This window comes from Microtus pennsylvanicus, chromosome 20, assembly GCF_037038515.1.
Source record: "Microtus pennsylvanicus isolate mMicPen1 chromosome 20, mMicPen1.hap1, whole genome shotgun sequence".
Taxonomy (NCBI): domain Eukaryota; kingdom Metazoa; phylum Chordata; class Mammalia; order Rodentia; family Cricetidae; genus Microtus; species Microtus pennsylvanicus.
The window spans coordinates 11342645-11367457 of NC_134598.1; the positions used below are offsets into that span (position 1 = coordinate 11342645).

The 24813-nt window shown below is 37.7% G+C and overlaps 1 protein-coding gene across 1 annotated transcript; it reads right to left on the bottom strand.

Moving 5' to 3' along the window:
- Window positions 1-5460: 5460 nt before the first annotated feature.
- LOC142838641 (olfactory receptor 6C1-like) lies at window positions 5461-6399 on the bottom strand. The gene has a single exon (XM_075954189.1). The coding sequence runs from the start codon at window positions 6397-6399 to the stop codon at window positions 5461-5463; it is 939 nt and encodes a 312-aa protein (XP_075810304.1).
- Between the last annotated feature and the right edge of the window lie 18414 nt (window positions 6400-24813).

Genomic DNA, 24813 nt, shown 5'->3' on the forward strand with positions numbered 1-24813 from the left:
CTGGCTGGTGGTTTCCTGCAGAAGTATTTTCAGTACACAAGGTCCTGATCTTGACCTCTAGCTGATCAGCAGGTCACAGGCCAGCTGCTTAAAGGTATAAAAGGCTTTAGTTTGGAACAAAATAAAGGTTTCTATTCTTCCACCTGAAAAGAGGTCTCTGTCTCAATCCCAGCACCCCAGCCAGTCTTAGCATCCAGGTTGCTCTGTTGTAGCAACTCTCAAAAAAAGTGTGTGCGTTTTCTAGAAAGCTAAAAGTAAAAACACTATATGACCCAACTAAGCCATTCCTTTGTATATTCCCCAGAAACATTCATATTCATTGTTGAATTATTTAAAAGGTGGAAATGGGATCATGCTAGATGTTTAGCACCTGATAGGTAGACAAAGAAAATGTGATATACATTCACAATTGAATCTTATTTAGATATAAAGAAATATAAAAATTTTGGCTGGGTGGTGGTGGTGCACACTTTTATTTCCAGCCCTCAGGCAGAGACAGTCAGATCTCTGTAAGTTCAAGGACAGCCTGGTCTACAAGAGCTAGTTTCAGGACAGGATCCAAAGCTACAGAAAAATGCTGTCTTGAAAAAAAATATATATATAAAAATTTTTAAACTTGTGTGGAAATAAGTGCATTTGGAAGATGCTATACTAAAAGAGGTAACTTATACTCAGAAAGTCAAACATCACATGTTTTCTCTTATTGGTGGTTCTTAGCTTCAATGTTTAGATTTATGTGTTTAAAATGGAAATAGCTCCTGTACATATTAGAAAGCTTGGAAGGAATGATGAAAATAAAGTCTCCTTAAACCCTTAAAACAAAACAAGGTATTGCCAGTGCTCTTCGCTTCCCACTAATACGAGGTGGTAAGACTATTGATGAAAATTTCTTTAACTAAAGTTTTAGGGCATACAGAAATCAAGATGTAACTAAAGTAGAAGATTACTCCCTGGTGGCACACTTCTTGTTGGAGGAAACTGTCGTGCAAATTGCTGAGGTAGAAAAGGCAGCAACAAGCTCATGCAGCTGTGAGTACCAAATCTAAACAACATGACTGACAGGCAAATTTTGCCCCTGGTGTAGAAGTGGCATAGATAGCGTGCATGTAGCCAGTCACTTTCTGATTAAATTTTAAGATGTTCCAAAGCAGGGAATTCATATCTGATATTGTAACCTGGTCACTGGTTTTAAAAGATGACCCTCCTCGTTGTAGGTAAGCATGGTCTTTTCTGGTGTGTATTAATAGAAAACAATGAGTAAATTATCACTCTCACACTGATACATCTATTCCATCCTATACTTCAACAATTTTTACACAGCAAACTCTTACTAGCTTTTTGAACACTGGGTTTACATCAGGTCTGTGGGAGTGTGCATGAATTAGAGGCATGGCATCAATTTTCTTAGTCCTGTAGCTTACATGGCCAGTCTCTCTTGGTGATAATAATCTTCCTCATTTTAAATTATGTATCTAGTGTCTGATCCAAATCTATATCTGCCATTGTTTTATTCTCTAAAGAATCCTGACCAATACACTCTGCCTCCTATGATTACAGAAAACCTCTTTTAAGGAAAAGAATAGACAAAGAACTGGCTTGCTAGAACTTCCCTTAAGTCTAGCAGAGGAAAAATGACATTCTAATGATTAATTCTGGGCTCTTCAATGTGATTGTCTATACACAGCATAGGTGTGAATTGATTTTAATAGGTTTTCAGTTTCACCTTTTAGCTTCTCTTTTTCTATTTCTTTCTGACTTCTGCTGTTTACTTTGTGACTTTCTGCAGTATTTTCTTTGGTGCATTTTTAAATAAAAGTTACTTTATTTACATTTATTTATATTTATATTCATTTATAGTGTTTAACAAAGTAAAATACAGTAAGACAACACAAAGAATCATCACATTGAACTTGAACAAGCCAATCAACAGAAGGAAAAGAACCTCAAAGAGTCACAAGAATCAGAGACCCACTCTTCACACATTAAGGAATTCTATAAAATACTAAGCTAAAAGCTATAATAAATGTGCAGAGGACCTGGTGCAGATCTATATTGGCCCTGTGCTTTCGGTTCTAGTCTATGTGAGTTCATGACATTACTCTGTTGATTTGTAGGGCCTTATTCTCTTGGTGTCCTCCATCTCCTCTGATCCATGCAGTCTTCTGTCTCCCCTTCCACTCTCCATAATGTCTGGCTGTGGGTCTCTGTGTTTGTTTTCATCTGTTGTTTGAGGAAACTTCTCTGATGATGGCTGAATACAGCACTGATTTATGAGTATAGTAGTGTATCATTAGGTGTCATTTTATTGTTACTTCTTTAAAACCGGTATCATTTGGTTTTACCGCAGGTCTGTGGGATTGGTAGTCTCTGGGTTTTTGTTAGCCAAGACGTATTAGGTATGGTTTCATCTCATGGAGTGGAGGGGGCCTTAGGTCAAATCAGACATTTGTTGGTTACTCCCACAATCTGTCCCACCATTCCCTAGCATATATACGCTGTAGGCACAACACAATGTGGATCAAAGATTTTGTGGTTGGGTTGGTGTTTACTTTTCTCTTGTCTCAGAGGACCCTCCTGAATCAAACACATAGAATGTAGGAGTGAAGGAAGGGTTTGTGTAGGCATCAGTTCAACCTTGCCATGCTATGAGTTCTGAAAATGTTGTCTTTAGGAATGAGGCCTTGCTGTCAGTTTGTGGAGAGCTACCTATTGTTTTGGGAACACCATGGGTTCTTTTGGAACTTCATGAGACCCCTTTGGCCGTAGCTCAATTGGTTGTAACCCAGACCTGGTACTTGAAACTTGGTTTGGTGACAAGAGATGGCCAGTTGGGTTCCATCTCTCTTATTATTTGATGACTTCATTAGGATCCCCTTGATGTATTTTAGGAACTTTCCATTGCACTAGGTTTCCACATCTACCCTGAAACGCTCTTCTATTATAGATGTCTCTCCCTGTGTTCCCTCCCTCAACCCCATCTTCCCTCCCCTTTCCATCTGACCCTGCTCTTCCTGTCCCCCTGATACTAGTCAACTCATAAAATCTGTTCTATTTTTTCCTCTCAGGTGTCCTCTTTACCCTTCTTTTCTACTTAGCCTTTCAGGGACTACAGATTATAGTTTAGTTATCATTTATTTAATGGCTAATATCCACATATAAGTGAATACATGCCATATTTATCTTTCTGAATCTGGTTTCATGGTGTCTTTAAAAAAAACCAAGTATAATGTATACTCTATTGCATAAATTTACCACACATTATTTATATATTCCTAAGATATTCTTAGAGGGACATCTATGTTGTTTTCAATTTCTGGCTATTGTAAATAGAGCAGCAACGAACATGGTTGAACAAGTGTCCTTGTGATAGAATGAAGTGACCTTAAAGAATATACCCCAAACTATAAATATAAATATAGCTGGGTCTTAGGTAGACTGATTTCCAGCTTTCTGAGGAACCCTCATACTGATTTCCATATTGACTGTATAGTTTTGCATTTTTGCAAGCAGTGGATAAATGTTTCCTTTAAAACATTTTATTCTTTGAAAATTTCGTAGTGTCATGATCATACATTCATGAGTTTCTAAATTTCATGGCTGCCGTTGGAAGAGATTTTTATTTGTATCTTTGGCTTCATTTGTAATATTTTTCTGTCCTCTTGTCTTCTAACTGGGATCTTATTAAGTCAGATGGTAGCTCTGGAAGATGTGGTTCTAAGTTCCTTTGCAGTGGTGGAAAACTTAAGGAATCCTCAGTGAAAACCTGGCATCCACATAGGCTGTTTTTTCCCTCCTGATTCATTCTATAATTTTCACTAGATCAGAGAAATTTCTTCAGCATTGTATGTACTAATTTGTATATTTCATGCAGCCTATAATAGCCACCATAGTGCATGATGATTATTAGCTATTTTATAGAAAATAGTTAAAAATATAAAAATATTATGATGAGTATATTTTTTTCCTCAATACTTACAAAGACACTATCAGAATTCTTACAGTGAGAATTTATGAAAATCTTTTAAAAGGTATTTTCCATATTTATAAAACTACTTTTGAAATCCTTAAATATAGATCATGGTCTTCCACATGGTTTCTGGCAACAGCACAGACCACAGACCAGAGACATCCACATGGCCTCTAGTATCAGCATGCGCCATGGACCACAGCATGGTTTTGGTGGTAGCACAGACCATGGACATAAGCCAGGGATATCAACATAGACTTCAGGCAAGAAAGACCTAGATGAACTTGGAAGTGAATTTAATCCAGATGCATTATGTGAAATTCCCAAATTATCAATAAAAATATGTTGGAAATAATGAAGTCCTTAAATACACTGGTTGACACCATGGCATATACTTATAACCTCAGGTATGTAGCAAGTTTTATGTAAACTTGAGCTAAATGAGAACTTGTCTCAAAAACAGCCAGGTATTACGGCTCAGGCCTTTAATCCCAGCGCTTGGAAGGAAGAGGCAGTTAGTTTGAGACCAGCCTGATTTATATAGCAAGTCCCAAGACAACCAGGGTTAGGTAGAGAGACCATGTATCAAAAGCCAAAAACCAAATCAAAGCAACCTAATAAATACCCCATACTGGTTAGTTTTTATCAACTCAATATTAAGAAGAAGGAATCTCAATTGAGAAATTGCTGTATCACATTAGCCTGTGGGTATTTTGATGGTGTATATTCCTGATGACTAAGGGTTATATAGGGCCCCCTTTAACCACAGGCAGTGCTGTCCTTGAGCCGTCAGCAGCAAGACTCATCTTCATCTTTCCCGCCCTCTCCTTCCTGTTGTAAGAAAGGCTGCTTGTTCATTTTCCGATTGCCCAGACTCCAGAAATAATCATACAGAAACCATATTATTTGCAATATAGTTTGGCCAATAGCTTAAGTGTATTTCTGGCCAACTCTTACCATAAACTAACGCATTTCTATTAATCTATTTATCTCCATGTGGCTGTGGCTTACCAAGTAAAGTTCTTTCCAGAGTCTGTCTCTGGTGGCTTTATGGCTTCTCTCTGACTCTGCCTTCCTTCTCCCAGCATTTAGTTTAGTTTTCCCCACCTAGCTAAGTTCTGCCTTGCTGTAGGTCCAAAGTAGTTTCTTTATTAATCACAGCATAGAGAGGAAAATTCCCTCATAACCCTCCCTCCCTCCCTCCCTCCCTCCCTCCCTCCCTCCCTCCCTCCCTCCCTTCTTTCTTTCTCTTTCTTTCATTCTTCCTTCCTTTTTTCTTTCTTTCTTTCTCTTTCTTTCTTTCTTTCTTTCTTTCTTTCCTTTCCTTCCTTCCTTCCTTCCTTCCCTCCTCTCTCTCTCTCTCTCTCTCTCTCTCTCTCTCTCTCTCTCTCCTCTCTCTGAGGGTCGTATTAATATAAGTAGGACACTGATATCTTTTATTTTATTATTTGAATTGGCCTTCCATGTGCCCCTCACTCACAGGCCACATCATTTCATGTACTTGTGAAAAACACCATCTTCTTTGCCATGTTCATAAAGGCTCGCTTCACTTGCTGATTCCTCAGGCTATAAATGAAGGGGTTTAGCATGGGGGCTACTGAGGTATTTAACACAGCAACTCCCTTGGTCAAAGATGCTCTGTCTGATGCCGAGGGCTTAATGTACATAAAAATGCAGCTTCCATAAGAGATGGAGATGACAATCATGTGGGAAGAGCATGTGGAAAAGGCCTTGGTCCTCTGACTAGCAGAAGGAATCTTCACAATGGTTCTGATGATATATGTGTAGGACAGAAATATTAACGTTAAGGTGAACATTAGGGTAAAAACTGCACAGGAAAACCCTATCTTCTCCAGGAATTTTGTATCTGAACAGGAAAGTTGTAGCAGAGGGAAATAATCACAAGTATAGTGATCAATGATATTGGACCCACAGTAATCAAGCTGTATGACAAACAGGAGTAAAGGAAATATGATTAGGAAAGAGACCAGCCAGCAGACAAAGACAAGCATTGTGCAGACTTTCTGATTCATGATGGTCAGGTAATGCAGGGGCTTGCAGATGGCAACATAACGATCATAGGACATGGCAGCCAGAAGGTAAAATTCGGTGACTCCCAAGAGGATGAAAAAAAATAACTGAACCATGCAGTTGTCGAAGGAAATGGTTTTATCTCCTGAGATTATGCTGCCCAAGAACTTGGGTATAGTGACAGTTGTGAAGGACACTTCCAATATAGAGAAATTCCTGAGGAAGAAATACATGGGTGTCTGGAGCTGGGAATCCAGCAGGGTGAGCGTGATGATGGTCAAGTTCCCTGTGATGCTGAGTGTGTAGGTGATGAAGAGAAAGACGAAGATCACAACCTGGATCTTAGGGTCATCTGATAACCCTAGAAGAATAAACTCTGTAGTTTCTGTATGGTTTCTCATTCTCCAGTTACTTCTTTTTCTTCTGCCAAATATAAAGGCAAAACCAGAAAAAAAATGAAGAATTGAGAATTAGTAAACATCAAAACAAGCGGCTGTCTTATTGTAGAATTAGTATGCTGTTTCTACCTTTAAGAGCTAATTTAGGAGCCGGGTGGTGGTTGCACTCGCCTTTAATCCCAGCACTCAGCAGGTGGAGGCAGGCAGATCTTCATGAGTTCAAAACCAGCGAGGTCTACAAGAGCTAATTTTAGAACAGGTTCCAAAGCTACAGAAAAATCATGTCTTGAAAAACAAAAAACAAAGAAAAGCTATTTAAAAGCATTCAATACTAATGATTCTTTAATTATTTTTTTTGATCAGAGAACACCTCCACTTCAAGGTAGTTTGAAAAGCAGTTTTGTATCAAACTGTGATGCAATAGACTCTCTTCTCAGTGAGAATGGAAATTATGAAAAATACTCTGTTGAGGACGTGGAGAGAAAAGTACCCTAAAACGTTTTATTAGTGATGCTGTCTTAGTACAACTAGTGTAAGAATAGAATGGAGTTACCCAAATAAGACCTCTAGATTTAATATGTAAACCAATAGGCTTGTTCTAACTTATATGTCCAGTCAATGATATCAGAGAGAGGTCTTTACCATTTGTAGAAAGTGCGATGATCTTGCAGCTGATATCCATCCAGGAAAGGTTAAGGTTACCTTGTATTGAATCTGAACCACTAACTAGTCTGAAAAACAGTTAACCCTCATTGCTCCACTTCATCTTATAAATACCCAGTTTCTTCAATAGACAACTCTGAGTTAGAAGTGCTGATATATGTGAAACATTCGAAAATTATATATACACCTTAATGATTGTGACTATGTGTAGCACATTACAATGATACCCAAATCACTGTTTTTGTTTTCACTCCTCTCTTTATTTCTCTGGCTTTAGAAGCAATATTTTCTGTTCACATACATAAAACCTTGTATTCATTTGCACAAATGAATATACTTCCTCTTAGACTATGCTACCATTTTCATCACCGTCCACATTACTTGGTACATTTACAAAAGGACAAGTTTTTATTTTCAAAGCTAATTTAATGTATTTTGGGTTTAGTACAATTTTACCTTAAAGGAAGGGTTTACCCAGTTAATACTGACTTTTATTTAATCACTTGTTGACCCCATTGTCTTCTTCATACTATACTGTGTAGCCTGTGTATTACTTAGGATTTTATCTTTGCATTATAAGGTGAGTTTTCTCAATTATTTACTTTATGAGATATGCGTAAGCACAAGTTCTAAATTTTCGAGGTTGAAAAATTATCAAATGAAATATATATAAGGGAATCTATAATATGCTTATGTATTTAAACAAACTGTTAAATTTGACTTACTTTAGTAGTATTATTTTAGTGGATCTGAGTCTAATTTTCATAAAAATGATATTTCATTTATTAAACCTCTAGGTTATATCATGAAATAGTCAAAATCTGATTGCAATCTCTAGCTGTAGCCACATACTAAGGACTCTATAAAATGGCACTACAGATAAGATAATTACAAGTCACTCCATATATACGGCATACTTCATGTAAGTCTTTTGAATGAACTCTTGCGGAATAGCATATTTTAAATATGAAATAAGTCCTTAATTAGACACTGTCCACGTGGGAGTCTTTAAGGGCTATTATGTCCTTGGAAGAGCTGACTTTTGCATAATGGTCTTTATTGTTTGATTTTCCGTATTCTGGAGCTCTTGGTGAGTCCTACTAAGCGGTGTGTTTTAGTCTTTACACATAAATTTTAATTATTTAAATCACAGAGTGTGACTACTGTTTGAGTATATTTAAAATAATCTTAATACTGAAATTTCTGATTTATTTATGATTTACTCTTCCTAAAACTATAAGAGTCACATGCTGACATTAGAAAAGACTAAGAAACTCACACTTGCCACTGTATGCCATAATCCTGGAATGTATCATTGTTGATGAATAAATGTACTTTTAGAATTAAAAATAAGTAAATGCACATTATTAGATTAGTACCATTTTGGAAATGAAAAATCCATCTATGTATTTTAGTTTCTTTTAAAGTTGTATCTACTTTTCTTCTTATATGTACTTTGATTTTAACATTTTATGGGTAGCAATGTAATTATTCCACTTTCCCTTTATGGGTTAGAGCTGTGAAGGAATATGTGAAGGACTGTAAATAAATGTCTTAGTGGGTGTCTCTAGATGCCATTCTGCTTCCCCATCAACATTTCTGTACCAGTCTTCAAAGGTCTGAAAACCAGGCTTAAGGAAACCACAGCATGACTTGTTTCAAGTAGGTGATCAAATATTTAGCTCTACAACTGTTTTAATGTATTTCTATGTGAAAACATTTATGAAAACTCAGTGGTTTATATTCATTTGTCACCTAAATGGTTGTGATATAAATTTTAAAAATTTGTAGATTCCCAAACCATTATAATGTTTTAGGGATGTATTTTACTTGAGAATAAAGATTATTTCTATACTGTTAATCCATCTCTTTTAATTCCAAATGTTAAATGTGTTAAATTATTTATTTATTTTTTTAAAAGATGCATGTGTGCATGTTTGAACATATGCATGCATGTATTTGAGTGTTCTGTTTGCATGTATGCCTGCATTTCAAAGCGGGTATTAGATCCCATTATAGATGGTTGTGAGGTGCTATATGACTGCTGGGAATTGAATTCATGGTCTCTGGAAGAGCAGCAAGTGCTCTAAACTGCTGAGTCATCTCTCTAGCCCAGGGTTAGGTTATTAACATCTCATTTTCTTCCACCCATTTCATCTAATTTACTTCTTGCTTGCCTTCTAAAGAACCTGAGGTGAATTCTTTGAACAATTCAAAATAAAAAATTGAGAATGTTAATATTTGTTCAGTATCATGATTATAATTCATCTTAGGGGTTCCATTTTGAGCATCTCCTCAAATTGTGACCTTCCCAAGTCTCTAAAGTAAAATAAATGACAACAATGACCTAAATAAACTAGGTAAAATATGGGCAATATATATAATACTCTTGGGGAGAAAACTGTGATGAAGGATGTCGTAGAGTTGAAAGCTTAAAGGATGCTCTTTTGAGAGACACATTTGGAAGACTGAATAATTGTAATTCAGCTTTGATTTGTGTGTTTGAATAATTAGTAATATTTCATGATGGCCTGGATGATCATTTTTCTCCATGATATACTAACTTTGAAAGGAAATTTTTTATTCTCAGCTTCCCTATATTTATTAATTTTATTTCCTCAATTGAACCTCATTAAATAGAAGTCATTAGAAAAATTACAGGGGACATCTCCAAACATATTTGATTGATCACATTGTCTTCATTCTCTACACATTCAAAATTTGAAGAGTTGTTTAGAATTTTGGTGAATGAAAGATAGGGAAGGGTGTGTGTAATATCCAGCTCAGCTTCAAATTTCAAATTGTATAAAAAAATACTCTCTATATGAAGTTGAATGGATAGGGATATAGAGAGGATCTAGAATGATTGGGGGAAGACAAAGTATATGATCAAAATATGCACAAAAGACTTAAATACCTAAGTAAATAAACAAAAACATATTCTTATGTTTGTATTCTCACTGCAGGGTCTAGATCATGCCACAAGGATTCTTTTTAGGAATTTTCTTCATTTGGATTTAGCTGACTCCTAAGGAGAACTCACTGAGTGACTAGACTTGTTTTTACTAAATTCTCTTTTTACTATTTTCATAGTTATTTTTGTTATTCTTTCCAGGGAAATATGAATTGAGTACATTAATTACTTTCAATAATATTGGACAGGATCAATTTTCAGTATTAAAATTCATATATATATATGTGAGAAAACCAAAGGAAAAAGAGACTATCAGGTCACAATAACTTCAAAAATACTAGCACTAATATCTATGTGGTTTTGAAAATGAAAAAAGAAACTCTGATCCATTAATAATAATGTTGGTAGAGAAGCAAAAGGGACTGGAAAGGTGGAATTTCACAGAAACGTTAGAAAAGCAATAATACTTCATGCAGGTTTATTCAGTTATATACCAATAGATTGTGTATATCCTTAGGTATACTTCATTTAAATTTTTTCCAACTAGAGAATTTGGAAGAAGTACCTAACCTCACACTTTTAGTTCATTACCTAGGTTTATACAATGAAAACACAGAAGAAAAATGAAATAAATTAATTTTAAGATAACATCATAAAACACTATTGGTTTCTGATTTAAGATTTTATGAAGCTAGTTAGCATCAAGTGGCTTTTTCTTAAAAGAGATTATTATTATTTTTAATTCAAGTGGACCACTTAATTCATTTATAACTTTAAATGAGGTAATTTCTTTAAAATAAAATTTCTCTGTTCAGAATAGAGTTTAAATTTCAAGAATGCTTTTGAAAATTGAGACTTTGTAAAATAAATGTGTTCCAAATTAGTAACTAGGCTCTGGGAAATACTGTCTTACTCATTTTCCTTTCAGTTGAAATGGATTCTTAATTTTGACAGTATATTATTAGTAGTAATGGTTTATTAAAGGCATTATTCACTTCAGTGATTAGAAGCTTGTATAATTAATCTCATTTAATTATTCTAACTTATTTCTAGAACTTTTATTCTTGTTCTCAAATGAAGCATTAAGGTTCAGATTTGGTAGTTTCTATTAATTTATACAATGAAAAAAATGTCAAATATTAATAGATTACCTACAATTAAAGAATATTTTTTCAAAATAACACTAAAAAGTCTATGAAATATGAAACTTATGTTTGATAAAGTTGAGCTCTGGATTAATATTTGATTCTGAGAGATTTGCACTTTTTAAAAAATATATTTCCAGCTTACCTGTGATTTTAACACAGCTTCTCAGAACTGCTGGAATAGTAGAAGCAACATCATATATCCCTCCCCCAGGAAGAAATAGAAACAGTTCCAGGACATGTCTTAAAATAATCCTGGTTGTTAATATATTTTATGTCACATGGAACTAAAGTTTTATCCATGCACTTTGCAATTGGCTCAAGGGAGCAATTCAACAAAGCACAAGGGAATATCAAACATTATAACATTAGTATCAAAACTGGGGAAGGAAGCTTGGGGTGCAGTGTCCAGTGAGGGGGGGGCGACTAATAAAATAGAAAGTCATGCTGATTTCTCATGTAACTTTATGAATTTTGATTACATTAATACAGTGGATACTTCATACCATTTTTCTATGCTCATCCAATTGCTCTATGCTAAAAAATTAATGTTATAATTTAAATGTCAAACATAATATTAACACTATTTTCCTTGAGGAGGCCATGATTATACTGTCACGCCAATGTTAGATTTTTTTAAGGACCAATATTATTGTATAAGAATTTAGCAAATGCCATCCAAAACATTAAAATAGATCATGAATAGGGGTTTTTGATTGTTTGTTTTGCTTGATTTTTATTTAACTATTTTTTTTGTTTTATGAGATTATAATATAATTATATCATTTCCCCTAGCCCCTTTTACCTCACAAACCCAGCCCTGCTTGCTCTCTTTCAAATTTATGGCCTCCTTCTTCATTAATTGTTGTTATATACATATGTGTATGTAAATATACATTTATATATTCCTAAATACGTAAATACAACCTCTTCAGTATGTATGTATAATGCTACCTCTCTGTATGTTTTCAGAAATGCCCATTTGGTATTGGATAAGCAATTGGTGTGCTCTTCCTTGGGGAAGACTATGGCTCACAACCTTTTACTTGTTTTTGTTTTCAATTTTTAACTGAAAATACATTTTATACAATATAGTCTGATCATAATTTCCACTCCCCAGAGTCTTCTTAGATCCAGTCTCTCAACTCCAAGCCATCTTTCTCTCTTGTTTTCTTGCTTTTAAAATTATGTTATCATATTATCTACCACTGGTCACTGAGCATTGTATACTCATAAAGAACAGATCGTAATGCTGATTTTCATCTAGTTATGAACATACATATTCCAAAATTTATAAGTCCTTTATAGAATAGTTAGTATTATTTAGTATATCTTATATATTTTTTTAATTTTTAAAAGAATATTTTATTTTATATGTATGAATGTTCTACCTGCATGTATATATATGTACCATGTACTCAGAGAAGTCAGAAGAAGGTGTTGGTTCTTCTGGAACTGGAGTTGGAACAGATGGTTGTGAGCTCCTATGAGGGTGCTGGGTCCTCTGCAAGAGCAAGAAGTACTCTTGACCACTAAGCTATGTTGGCACATGGACTTCAACAGTGAAGCATACTTCATAATTTTAATTGATTTTTAAAACAAATTTTGTGTATTTTAAACAGATTTCCAAACTAAACCATAGTAATAATGGGTACCTAAATATTGATGTTTGAGAACAATGGAAATTGAAAGGTTTTACTAAAAAAGTGAAACAATGGGAGTCATGAGAAACATCAATGGAGTTAATTAAAATGACAAGAGTAAGATGAATGTATGGGAATTTGCTACCTTTAACCATTTAAAAAGTATAAATAACATAAAAACAAAAATTGAAGGCAGAAACTCCCTATGGCTGAGAAAACAAACGAACAAATAAAAACCAAAACTGATCCCAGAAGCGATATGGAAATACCAGTGCCAGGGTGAGCCATACTGCAGACAGCATTGAGGTCAGGATGGTGTGCAGCACCCTGGAGAGCCCATGGAAACATGTCATCACTGCATAGGGCAGTGGAGAGAGGCAGAGCTACAGACACAACAGTGGTGACCAAGGGGATGGGGAACGTGTCTTTGCCGAGTCGTGCAGCAGCCTGGAGCTGATGCAGACTCAGCCCCAAACATGCTGACTGCCCTGGTTCTGAGCAACAACACGATGTCCAAGAAGAAGAAATGTTTATTTTCCGGATTGGCCCTCTTCCATAGACCTCTATGGTTCATTTGGCCCCTGGAGTCTTCTTTGGTATCCACAGTCCACTGCTTCAAGCAGTGCTGAAAGACAAGGTTCGTGTGGATGTCTGTGGTACTACAGCAGCCAGGGACTGTGTTGATGTCTGTGAACTATGTTACCACCGAAGGCCATGTGGATGTCTGTGGTCTGTGCTGCCTCATGAAGCCATGTTGATGTGAGTGGTATGCACTACCACCAGAGGCCAAGTTGATGCCCTGTGCTGACACTGAGGGCTATGATGATGTCTGTGTCTCTTACTATGGCTTAGGATCATATTGAGTCCATGGTGTGTACTGCCACCAGGGACCATGCTGAGGTCTGTTGTACACGCTGATGTTAGAGACCCTGTGGAAGTCTATTATAGGTGCTCCTACTGACTGGAAGTCAAGGAAGCTACTTTTGCCGTGGTTTTGATGATCGGAGACTCACAGTTGAGAAAGAGGGATTTAGAAGACTTCTGTGAGAGCCCTACCCCACCCCAACCTCCCCCATAACAGCCTAGACAGAAAACCATCAGAGACACCTCTTAAAAATTGTGATAAGGATTCTAAAGTTTAGTTCTCTCCAACTATAGTTCTGATGGGGGTATGAGTGGGGAAGGATCCAGTTTTCTGTAAGGGGTTGGCCACCTGGACTTCGACAATGTAAATATATTCTTTATCATCATTCATTTATGCCCCAGCAATGCTTAAGCATGCATGGGTAGCCTGTTTATGGTGGTTGTTGTTCCTATCCTGGGCAGTTCTAGATGCTTGCATTATTGTCATACCCAATGTTCCTCAGTCTTTCTTTATGCTGTCTATCCAACTCTTTTCGGGCCTTCCTCTTCGTTTATCCTGTGCACTTCTCCAAGCAGTGATATCTTCGGGCATCTGTTGTCGTTCATTCTCATAACGTGGCTGAAGTGTCTCAAGAGCCTTTGCTGTATCCTGCAGTTTATTTCCTTTTCTAGATGGAGATGTTTCTCAGTGTCATCGTTGGGCAGCTCATCTTTTCGTGTGATGCCTAGAATCCTCCTGAAACTTGCCATTTCAAACTCATTCAGCTGATGTTCTGAGGAGCACTATTGTCCAGGTTTCAGAGTTGTAAAGAAGGCAGCTCAAGACAAGTGTCTCACATTCTTGTAATTTTGTTGTTGTTGTTATGTCTCTTCCTGACCAAACCTTTCCACCTCCCTGGAATGCAGCCCTTGCTATCCCTATCTGCCTCTTGATATCTCCCACTCATCTCTCAGTCCCCAGCGGGTCTCCCTCCCTCCCCAATCCTCATGATAAGCAGTCAGGGCTGATGGCACACATAAGGAATCCTTTGCTTTACAGAGCTTTGGCCTTTTCTGAAGTACCTTAATTTCCTGCATTAGCTGTTCTTCCTCATGAGATAAACTATCCTCTGCACTAGAGCTGAGGCTGTCTTCCCCATTTTCTGGCTCGGAGGTTATTGCTATCTAGTTTTTGTGCCCCAAAGTGGGCAGACTTTGGTGCTCGCCTTGGTCCTGCACCAGATTCCAAAGTTCTCCCTGGTACTCCTGACCCTATGCCACTCCTCTGAAGATCCTATGGACCAGCGAGTCTCCTCCTCTTGTATTTCTTCAAGTATTTCTTTAGCCGTGGCGACCTCCTGTCTTACTTTCACTTTATCAGTAAGCAGGGCGTCACAGACCAGGCACCATAGGAAAAAGATAGATATAGGGAAGCTATTGGCATCCTCCTTTTGCAGTCATTTCTGCAAATCTCTTTTCATCTGTTCCCCGTCGGGATGTTCAAACCTCCACCTGTCAAACAATGGGCTTGCTGTGGCTATAGTCTTAAGAAAATCCTCTATAGTTCTCTCTTTGACAGTGGTTCCTTGTTGCTCCAACAATTTAGATATCTGATATATCAGGTCTCTCTCACTGCGTGTGGATCCCATTTTACCCCAAACTGTCCTTACTGGCCTAGGACGACCCCGTCTGCTGCCCCTTCTTTTGCCAGCATGGCAACTGTAGTTCTCTGAGCGAGGGACGTCGGGATTAACACACAGCACAACTTCAGGCTCTGCAGGCAAGCCTTTATTCCATTTTCTCACACAGTATATATAGCCCTCAGCAGGGGAGGCCAATCCAGCAAAAGCAGGAAGCTCATCACCACAACTCACATGGCTTAGGGGTAAACATCCTTAAAAACATTGCTGAGAAGAACAGATTGTTCCTGTTTTTGTTCCTGTTTTGAAACAGCCAACCACAAGAGTGCAAAACAGATCAAGTGGGAGTGCGAAGGCCTGTTCTCAAGAGACCCAACACAATCCCCTTTGGAAATCAGTGTGGCAGCTTCTCACAAAATTGGGATACAACCTACCTTATGATGAAGCAATACCACTCTTGGCCATATACCCAAAAGATGCTCAATTATACTACAAAGGAATTTGTTCAACTATGTTCATAGCAGCATTATTTGCAATAGCTAGAACCTGGAAACAACCTAGGTACCCCTCATCCTAAGAATGGATAATGAAAATGTGAAACATTTACACATTAGAGTACTACTCAGCAATAAAAGACAATGACATCTTAAATTTTGCATGCAAATGGATGGAATTAGAAAACACTATTCTGAGTGAGGTAATCCAGACCCTAAAAGGATGAATATGATATGTACTCACTCATAAGTTGACACTAGCTATAAACAAAGGACATTGAGCCTATAGTTCAGGATCCTAAAGAAGCTAAGTAATAAGGTGAACCCTAAGAAAAACATATATAGACCCACCTGGAAAGTGGAAACAGACAAGATCACCTGACAAAATTGGGAGTGTGTGTGTGAGGGAGAATGGAGGGTGGAAGGTGAAGAGGAGGGAAGAGCGGAGAGGGTGAGAAGAACTTGAGGGAATGGAACAGTTGAGAAGGAGTAAGGACAGAGATGATAGCAAGGAAATATATATCTTGATTGAGGGAGCCATTATAGGGTTAGCAAGAAACCTGGCTCTAGAGAAATTCCCAGGAATCCACAAGGATGACCCCAGATAAGACCCTAAGAAATAGAGGAGAGGGGTCCCAATCTTGCCTTGCCCTATAGTCAGACTGATGAATATCTTAAATATCACCATGAAACCTTTATCCAGCAACTAATGGGAACAGAGGCAGAGACTTTCATTGGAGCACTGGACTGAACTCCCAAAGTCCAGTTGAAATGTGGGAGGAGTGAGAATATGAGCAAAGGGGTCAAGTCCATGAAGGGTACACCTACTAAAATACCAGAATTTATCCCTACTGCATGTACTGGCTTTCTGGGAACCAATTCTCTTTAGATGATACCTTAATCAGCGTATATACAGTAGGGAGGGCTTTGGGCCTTCCCCAAAGCAATGTGCCTTCCCCTCTCTGAGAATTGGTTGGGGCATAGGGTGGGAGCATATATGGAGGGAATGGGAGGAGGGGAGGTCATGGGAACTTGGATTGGTATGTATAATGAAAAAGATAGTTTGTTTTCTTTTTAAAAAGAAGAAAAACTTAAAAAAATAAAGAAACCCACTTCTCTGGAAACTTCATTGTGTGTGTGTGTGTGTGTGTGTGTGTGTGTGTGTGTGTGTATGAAAGACATTTTAATGGAGTCTCTACACAAAGGGGAAGGAAATGCCCATCTAGACATCTTGTTCCACCAACTAAGATCCGTGGTACTTACTGGGAATGGCTTGAAACTTGATGAATCATTGGCCACAATGATTCCATAGAACTCTCAAACATTTAAGGCTATTGCTAGGGCTATTGGTTACCCTTCACAACCTGACAGTAAGTCCCTATTGCTGAAGATATTGCTTACTTCATGAAGGAGGAATTGAACTAGTGTTTACATAGAAACTTCATCTTTAGACACTAGAGGTCATAACACTGACAAAAATAGTGTCTATGGACACTATTAGAGAAGAAAAGTAATCTCATCATGTCTCAGATACAAACCCTGTGATAAAGTAGCAGCCTCCCTACAAGATACACTGGTAAAATAGTGGCAGACATATTGGGGAAATAGCAAACCACCCCTTTTGCACTTAAGGCCTACTCTATGAGATTTAACACACACCAGACATTGTTAACGAGGCCAACTTGAGACATGATAGGTCATGGGCCCCAGGGATTCCCTACTACAATTATTCTGCTAACTGAACACAGCAACCAAATGACCCCTAATGACATACTGTTGTACCCACAGATCAACTCTCATCAGAGAAGCTTCTTCTTGCAGTAGATGGTAATTAATACAGAGGCATACAACTGGACAATTTGTAGATAGTGAGAGACCTTGGAACACCCAGCCCTAAATAGAATGGATTTATCACATATCTCTAATTGATAGTTACTGACTCCCTTGGGTGTATTCTCAGGAGTGACATATCTAGTAAATATACTTATTCTATTTATAATTATTTTGAAGAGCTTTTATGCTGATTTCCATAGTGAAAATCCTAATTTACATCTCTGCTAAGAATATATTAGGTTCCTTCCCACTGCAACTTCTCCAGCTTTTATGATTTTTTGTATTTTTATACATAGAAATGTATTTTGTGCTGCTGTTTAACAATTTCTTTAGAGATCGTTGGAGATAGGATAGGAAAGATGAAATTACCACTTTGAGTAAATGACACAAACTCCAAACCTCAGAAATAGCAAGTGGAAAATGTAGAAAAAAACAGTGCAAGACCCTGGCATGGTAGTCCTCTGAAGAGGACTCTGATTGCTTATGAAATAAGACCAAAAGTTTACATATTGGATCTTCTGAAATAAAAAGGCTATATATAGCAAAAAGTAATGGAGAAGGGTGTTCACAAAAGAAAAACTGCATATGGCCATTAAAAAGTGTTTAATATCCATGACCAACAAATTAAGGTCAATTTGATATTCCATCTTACTTCAGCCAGAGGGACTATTAACAAAAAAGAAATGATGACAGTTGAAGGCAAGGATGTGGGAGGTGATGGTGGGTATGGAACTGCTAAATCCTTTATGCAAATTAAATTAAACAAAAACTGTTGTGATTTGGCTGCCTCACTCTGCCTGATAGTGAAACTTCCTTGTACTCTGTAATTGACATGGATGTTTGTGTTCTTTCTGGCTGGTAGTTTCTTGCAGAAGCATTCCCAGTACACAATACCCTGATCTTGACTTCTGGCTACTCAGCAGGACTCAGGCCAGCTGCATAAAGAGATAAAAGGCTTTAGCTGTAGGAGGGGGGAATAAAGGTTGCTGTTCTTCCACCTGTAAAGAAGCCTCCAGGTATCAATCCCAGCACCCCCTGCCAGTCTTGGCATCCAGGCTGCTAAGGCAGAGCAAGTGGAGGTCCCACTGAGATCTGGAAAGTGGGGATTCATGAACAGTGTCACTCTATATGCTGGCTAAATCAAGGACCATATTGGGAAGGTAATGTGTTTTATTTTTCATCCCCAGAGATACTTTGAGGGACACCCTCCAAAAGAGTAGCAAATATAAGTGAGAGGTGGAAGGGTGAATTGAAGTCCTCAAAAAGTAACTGAAACTCTCAAAGCAACAAGGCATGGAAGTAACAAGGAAGACAGTTGAAGATTTAGTTGCTTAAGTTAGCCCCTGGTTTACTATGGGAGTGGGTTTAAATGTTCCAGACTGGGAACAAGCCAAGTCAGATTAAAAGGAGTATGTGTTTTTTCAGAGATGGCCTGAGGGATGCCCTTCAGAAGACTGGCCAGTAGAGAAGTAATAAAGAGGAGGCAGGAGGGTGAATTGAAGACCTCAAAAAGATAGACTAGGTACAGATGTATGTTATTATGTTGATTGTGTTGTCTTTTGTGTTCTGGACTGGAGGAAAACATTTGATTCTGGGAACTGCTAAGAAAGGTATTTTGACTTTAAAACACAGGCCTAAGGATTTGATGCTTTGGAACAGGCACTGTTTATTTTATAAAATAAAAAGGGGGGAGTTGTGATTTGGCTTCCCTCATTCCCCCGACTGACTCTGTAACTTTTTTGTCTTCTGTAATTGACAAGGATGCTTGTGTTCTTTCTGGCTGGTGGTTTCCTGCAGAAGTATTTTCAGTACACAAGGTCCTGATCTTGACCTCTAGCTGATCAGCAGGTCACAGGCCAGCTGCTTAAAGGTATAAAAGGCTTTAGTTTGGAACAAAATAAAGGTTTCTATTCTTCCACCTGAAAAGAGGTCTCTGTCTCAATCCCAGCACCCCAGCCAGTCTTAGCATCCAGGTTGCTCTGTTGTAGCAACTCTCAAAAAAAGTGTGTGCGTTTTCTAGAAAGCTAAAAGTAAAAACACTATATGACCCAACTAAGCCATTCCTTTGTATATTCCCCAGAAACATTCATATTCATTGTTGAATTATTTAAAAGGTGGAAATGGGATCATGCTAGATGTTTAGCACCTGATAGGTAGACAAAGAAAATGTGATATACATTCACAATTGAATCTTATTTAGATATAAAGAAATATAAAAATTTTGGCTGGGTGGTGGTGGTGCACACTTTTATTTCCAGCCCTCAGGCAGAGACAGTCAGATCTCTGTAAGTTCAAGGACAGCCTGGTCTACAAGAGCTAGTTTCAGGACAGGATCCAAAGCTACAGAAAAATGCTGTCTTGAAAAAAAATATATATATAAAAATTTTTAAACTTGTGTGGAAATAAGTGCATTTGGAAGATGCTATACTAAAAGAGGTAACTTATACTCAGAAAGTCAAACATCACATGTTTTCTCTTATTGGTGGTTCTTAGCTTCAATGTTTAGATTTATGTGTTTAAAATGGAAATAGCTCCTGTACATATTAGAAAGCTTGGAAGGAATGATGAAAATAAAGTCTCCTTAAACCCTTAAAACAAAACAAGGTATTGCCAGTGCTCTTCGCTTCCCACTAATACGAGGTGGTAAGACTATTGATGAAAATTTCTTTAACTAAAGTTTTAGGGCATACAGAAATCAAGATGTAACTAAAGTAGAAGATTGCTCCCTGGTGGCACACTTCTTGTTGGAGGAAACTGTCGTGCAAATTGCTGAGGTAGAAAAGGCAGCAACAAGCTCATGCAGCTGTGAGTACCAAATCTAAACAACATGACTGACAGGCAAATTTTGCCCCTGGTGTAGAAGTGGCATAGATAGCGTGCATGTAGCCAGTCACTTTCTGATTAAATTTTAAGATGTTCCAAAGCAGGGAATTCATATCTGATATTGTAACCTGGTCACTGGTTTTAAAAGATGACCCTCCTCGTTGTAGGTAAGCATGGTCTTTTCTGGTGTGTATTAATAGAAAACAATGAGTAAATTATCACTCTCACACTGATACATCTATTCCATCCTATACTTCAACAATTTTCACACAGCAAACTCTTACTAGCTTTTTGAACACTGGGTTTACATCAGGTCTGTGGGAGTGTGCATGAATTAGAGGCATGGCATCAATTTTCTTAGTCCTGTAGCTTACATGGCCAGTCTCTCTTGGTGATAATAATCTTCCTCATTTTAAATTATGTATCTAGTGTCTGATCCAAATCTATATCTGCCATTGTTTTATTCTCTAAAGAATCCTGACCAATACACTCTGCCTCCTATGATTACAGAAAACCTCTTTTAAGGAAAAGAATAGACAAAGAACTGGCTTGCTAGAACTTCCCTTAAGTCTAGCAGAGGAAAAATGACATTCTAATGATTAATTCTGGGCTCTTCAATGTGATTGTCTATACACAGCATAGGTGTGAATTGATTTTAATAGGTTTTCAGTTTCACCTTTTAGCTTCTCTTTTTCTATTTCTTTCTGACTTCTGCTGTTTACTTTGTGACTTTCTGCAGTATTTTCTTTGGTGCATTTTTAAATAAAAGTTACTTTATTTACATTTATTTGTATTTATATTCATTTATAGTGTTTAACAAAGTAAAATACAGTAAGACAACACAAAGAATCATCACATTGAACTTGAACAAGCCAATCAACAGAAGGAAAAGAACCTCAAAGAGAGTCACAAGAATCAGAGGCCCACTCTTCACACATTAAGGAATTCTATAAAATACTAAGCTAAAAGCTATAATAAATGTGCAGAGGACCTGGTGCAGATCTATATTGGCCCTGTGCTTTCGGTTCTAGTCTATGTGAGTTCATGACATTACTCTGTTGATTTGTAGGGCCTTATTCTCTTGGTGTCCTCCATCTCCTCTGATCCATGCAGTCTTCTGTCTCGCCTTCCACTCTCCATAATGTCTGGCTGTGGGTCTCTGTGTTTGTTTTCATCTGTTGTTTGAGGAAACTTCTCTGATGATGGCTGAATACAGCACTGATTTATGAGTATAGTAGTGTATCATTAGGTGTCATTTTATTGTTACTTTTTTTAAAACTGGTATCATTTGGTTTTACAGCAGGTCTGTGGGATTGGTAGTCTCTGGGTTTTTGTTAGCCAAGACGTATTAGGTATGGTTTCATCTCATGGAGTGGAGGGGGCCTTAGGTCAAATCAGACATTTGTTGGTTACTCCCACAATCTGTCCCACCATTCCCTAGCATATATACGCTATAGGCACAACACAATGTGGATCAAAGATTTTGTGGTTGGGTTGGTGTTTACTTTTCTCTTGTCTCAGAGGACCCTCCTGAATCAAACACATAGAATGTAGGAGTGAAGGAAGGGTTTGTGTAGGCATCAGTTCAACCTTGCCATGCTATGAGTTGTGACAATGTTGTCTTTAGGAATGAGGCCTTGCTGTCAGTTTGTGGAGAGCTACCTATTGTTTTGGGAACACCATGGGTTCTTTTGGAACTTCATGAGACCCCTTTGGCCGTAGCTCAATTGGTTGTAACCCAGACCTGGTACTTGAAACTTGGTTTGGTGACAAGAGATGGCCAGTTGGGTTCCATCTCTCTTATTATTTGATGACTTCATTAGGATCCCCTTGATGTATTTTAGGAACTTTCCATTGCACTAGGTTTCCACATCTACCCTGAAACGCTCTTCTATTATAGATGTCTCTCCCTGTGTTCCCTCCCTCAACCCCATCTTCCCTCCCCTTTCCATCTGATCCTGCTCTTCCTGTCCCCCTGATACTAGTCAACTCATAAAATCTGTTCTATTTTTTCCTCTCAGGTGTCCTCTTTACCCTTCTTTTCTACCTAGCCTTTCAGGGACTACAGATTATAGTTTAGTTATCATTTATTTAATGGCTAATATCCACATATAAGTGAATACATGCCATATTTATCTTTCTGAATCTGGTTTCACGGTGTCTTTAAAAAAACCAAGTATAATGTATACTCTATTGCATAAATTTACCACACATTATTTATATATTCCTAAGATATTCTTAGAGGGACATCTATGTTGTTTTCAATTTCTGGCTATTGTAAATAGAGCAGCAACGAACATGGTTGAACAAGTGTCCTTGTGATAGAATGAAGTGACCTTAAAGAATATACCCCAAACTATAAATATAAATATAGCTGGGTCTTAGGTAGACTGATTTCCAGCTTTCTGAGGAACCCTCATACTGATTTCCATATTGACTGTATAGTTTTGCATTTTTGCAAGCAGTGGATAAATGTTTCCTTTAAAACATTTTATTCTTTGAAAATTTCGTAGTGTCATGATCATACATTCATGAGTTTCTAAATTTCATGGCTGCCGTTGGAAGAGATTTTTATTTGTATCTTTGGCTTCATTTGTAATATTTTTCTGTCCTCTTGTCTTCTAACTGGGATCTTATTAAGTCAGATGGTAGTTCTGGAAGATGTGGTTCTAAGTTCCTTTGCAGTGGTGGAAAACTTAAGGAATCCTCAGTGAAAACCTGGCATCCACATAGGCTGTTTTTTCCCTCCTGATTCATTCTACAATTTTCACTAGATCAGAGAAATTTCTTCAGCATTGTATGTACTAATTTGTATATTTCATGCAGCCTATAATAGCCACCATAGTGCATGATGATTATTAGCTATTTTATAGAAAATAGTTAAAAATATAAAAATATTATGATGAGTATATTTTTTCCTCAATACTTACAAAGACACTATCAGAATTCTTACAGTGAGAATTTATGAAAATCTTTTAAAAGGTATTTTCCATATTTATAAAACTACTTTTGAAATCCTTAAATATAGATCATGGTCTTCCACATGGTTTCTGGCAACAGCACAGACCAGAGACATCCACATGGCCTCTAGTATCAGCATGCGCCATCGACCACAGCATGGTCTTGGTGGTAGCACAGACCATGGACATAAGCCAGGGATATCAACATAGACTTCAGGCAAGAAAGACCTAGATGAACTTGGAAGTGAATTTAATCCAGATGCATTATGTGAAATTCCCAAATTATCAATAAAAATATGTTGGAAATAATGAAGTCCTTAAATACACTGGTTGACACCATGGCATATACTTATAATCTCAGGTATGTAGCAAGTTCTATGTAAACTTGAGCTAAATGAGAACTTGTCTCAAAAACAGCCAGGTATTACGGCTCAGGCCTTTAATCCCAGCGCTTGGAAGGAAGAGGCAGTTAGTTTGAGGCCAGCCTGGTTTATATAGCAAGTCCCAAGACAACCAGGGTTAGGTAGAGAGACCATGTATCAAAAGCCAAAAACCAAATCAAAACAACCTAATAAATACCCCATACTGGTTAGTTTTTATCAACTCAATATCGAGAAGAAGGAATCTCAACCAAGAAATTGCTGTATCACATTAGCCTGTGGGTATTTTGATGGTGCATATTCCTGATGACTAAGGGTAATATAGGGCCCACTTTAACCACAGGCAGTGCTGTCCTTGAGCCGTCAGCAGCAAGTTTCATCTTCATCCTTCCCGCCCTCTCCTTCCTGTTGTAATAAAGGCTGCTTGTTCATTTTCCGATTGCCCAGACTCCAGAAATAATCATACAGAAACCATATTATTTGCAGTATAGTTTGGCCAATAGCTTAAGTGTATTTCTGGCCAACTCATACCATAAACTAACCCATTTCTATTAGTCTATTTATCTCCATGTGGCTGTGGCTTACCAAGTAAAGTTCTGTCCAGAGACTGTCTCTGGTGGCTTTATGGCTTCTCTCTGACTCAGCCTTCCTTCTCCCAGCATTTAGTTTAGTTTTCCACACCTAGCTAAGTTCTGCCTTGCTGTAGGTCCAAAGTAGTTTCTTTATTAATCACAGCATAGAGAGGAAAATTCCCTCATCACCCTCCCTCCCTCCCTCCCTCCCTCCCTCCCTCCCTCCCTCCCTCCCTCTCTTCATCCCTCTCTTCTTTCTTTCTCTTTCTTTCATTCTTCTTTCTTTCTTTCTTTCTTTCTTTCTTTCTTTCTTTCTTTCTTTCTTTCTTTCTTTCCCTTCTCTCTCTCTCTCTCTCTCTTTCTCTCTCTCTCTCTCTCTCTCTCTCTCTCTCTCCTCTCTCTCTCCTCTCTCTGAGGGTCGTATTAATATAAGTAGGACACTGATATCTTTTATTTTATTATTTGAATTGGCCTTCAATGTGCCCCTGACTCACAGGCCACATCATT

What these genes read in the sequence shown, in the direction of transcription:
- LOC142838641 (XM_075954189.1), bottom strand. Translation starts at nt 6,399, where the DNA reads ATGAGAAACCATACAGAAACTACAGAGTTTATTCTTCTAGGGTTATCA.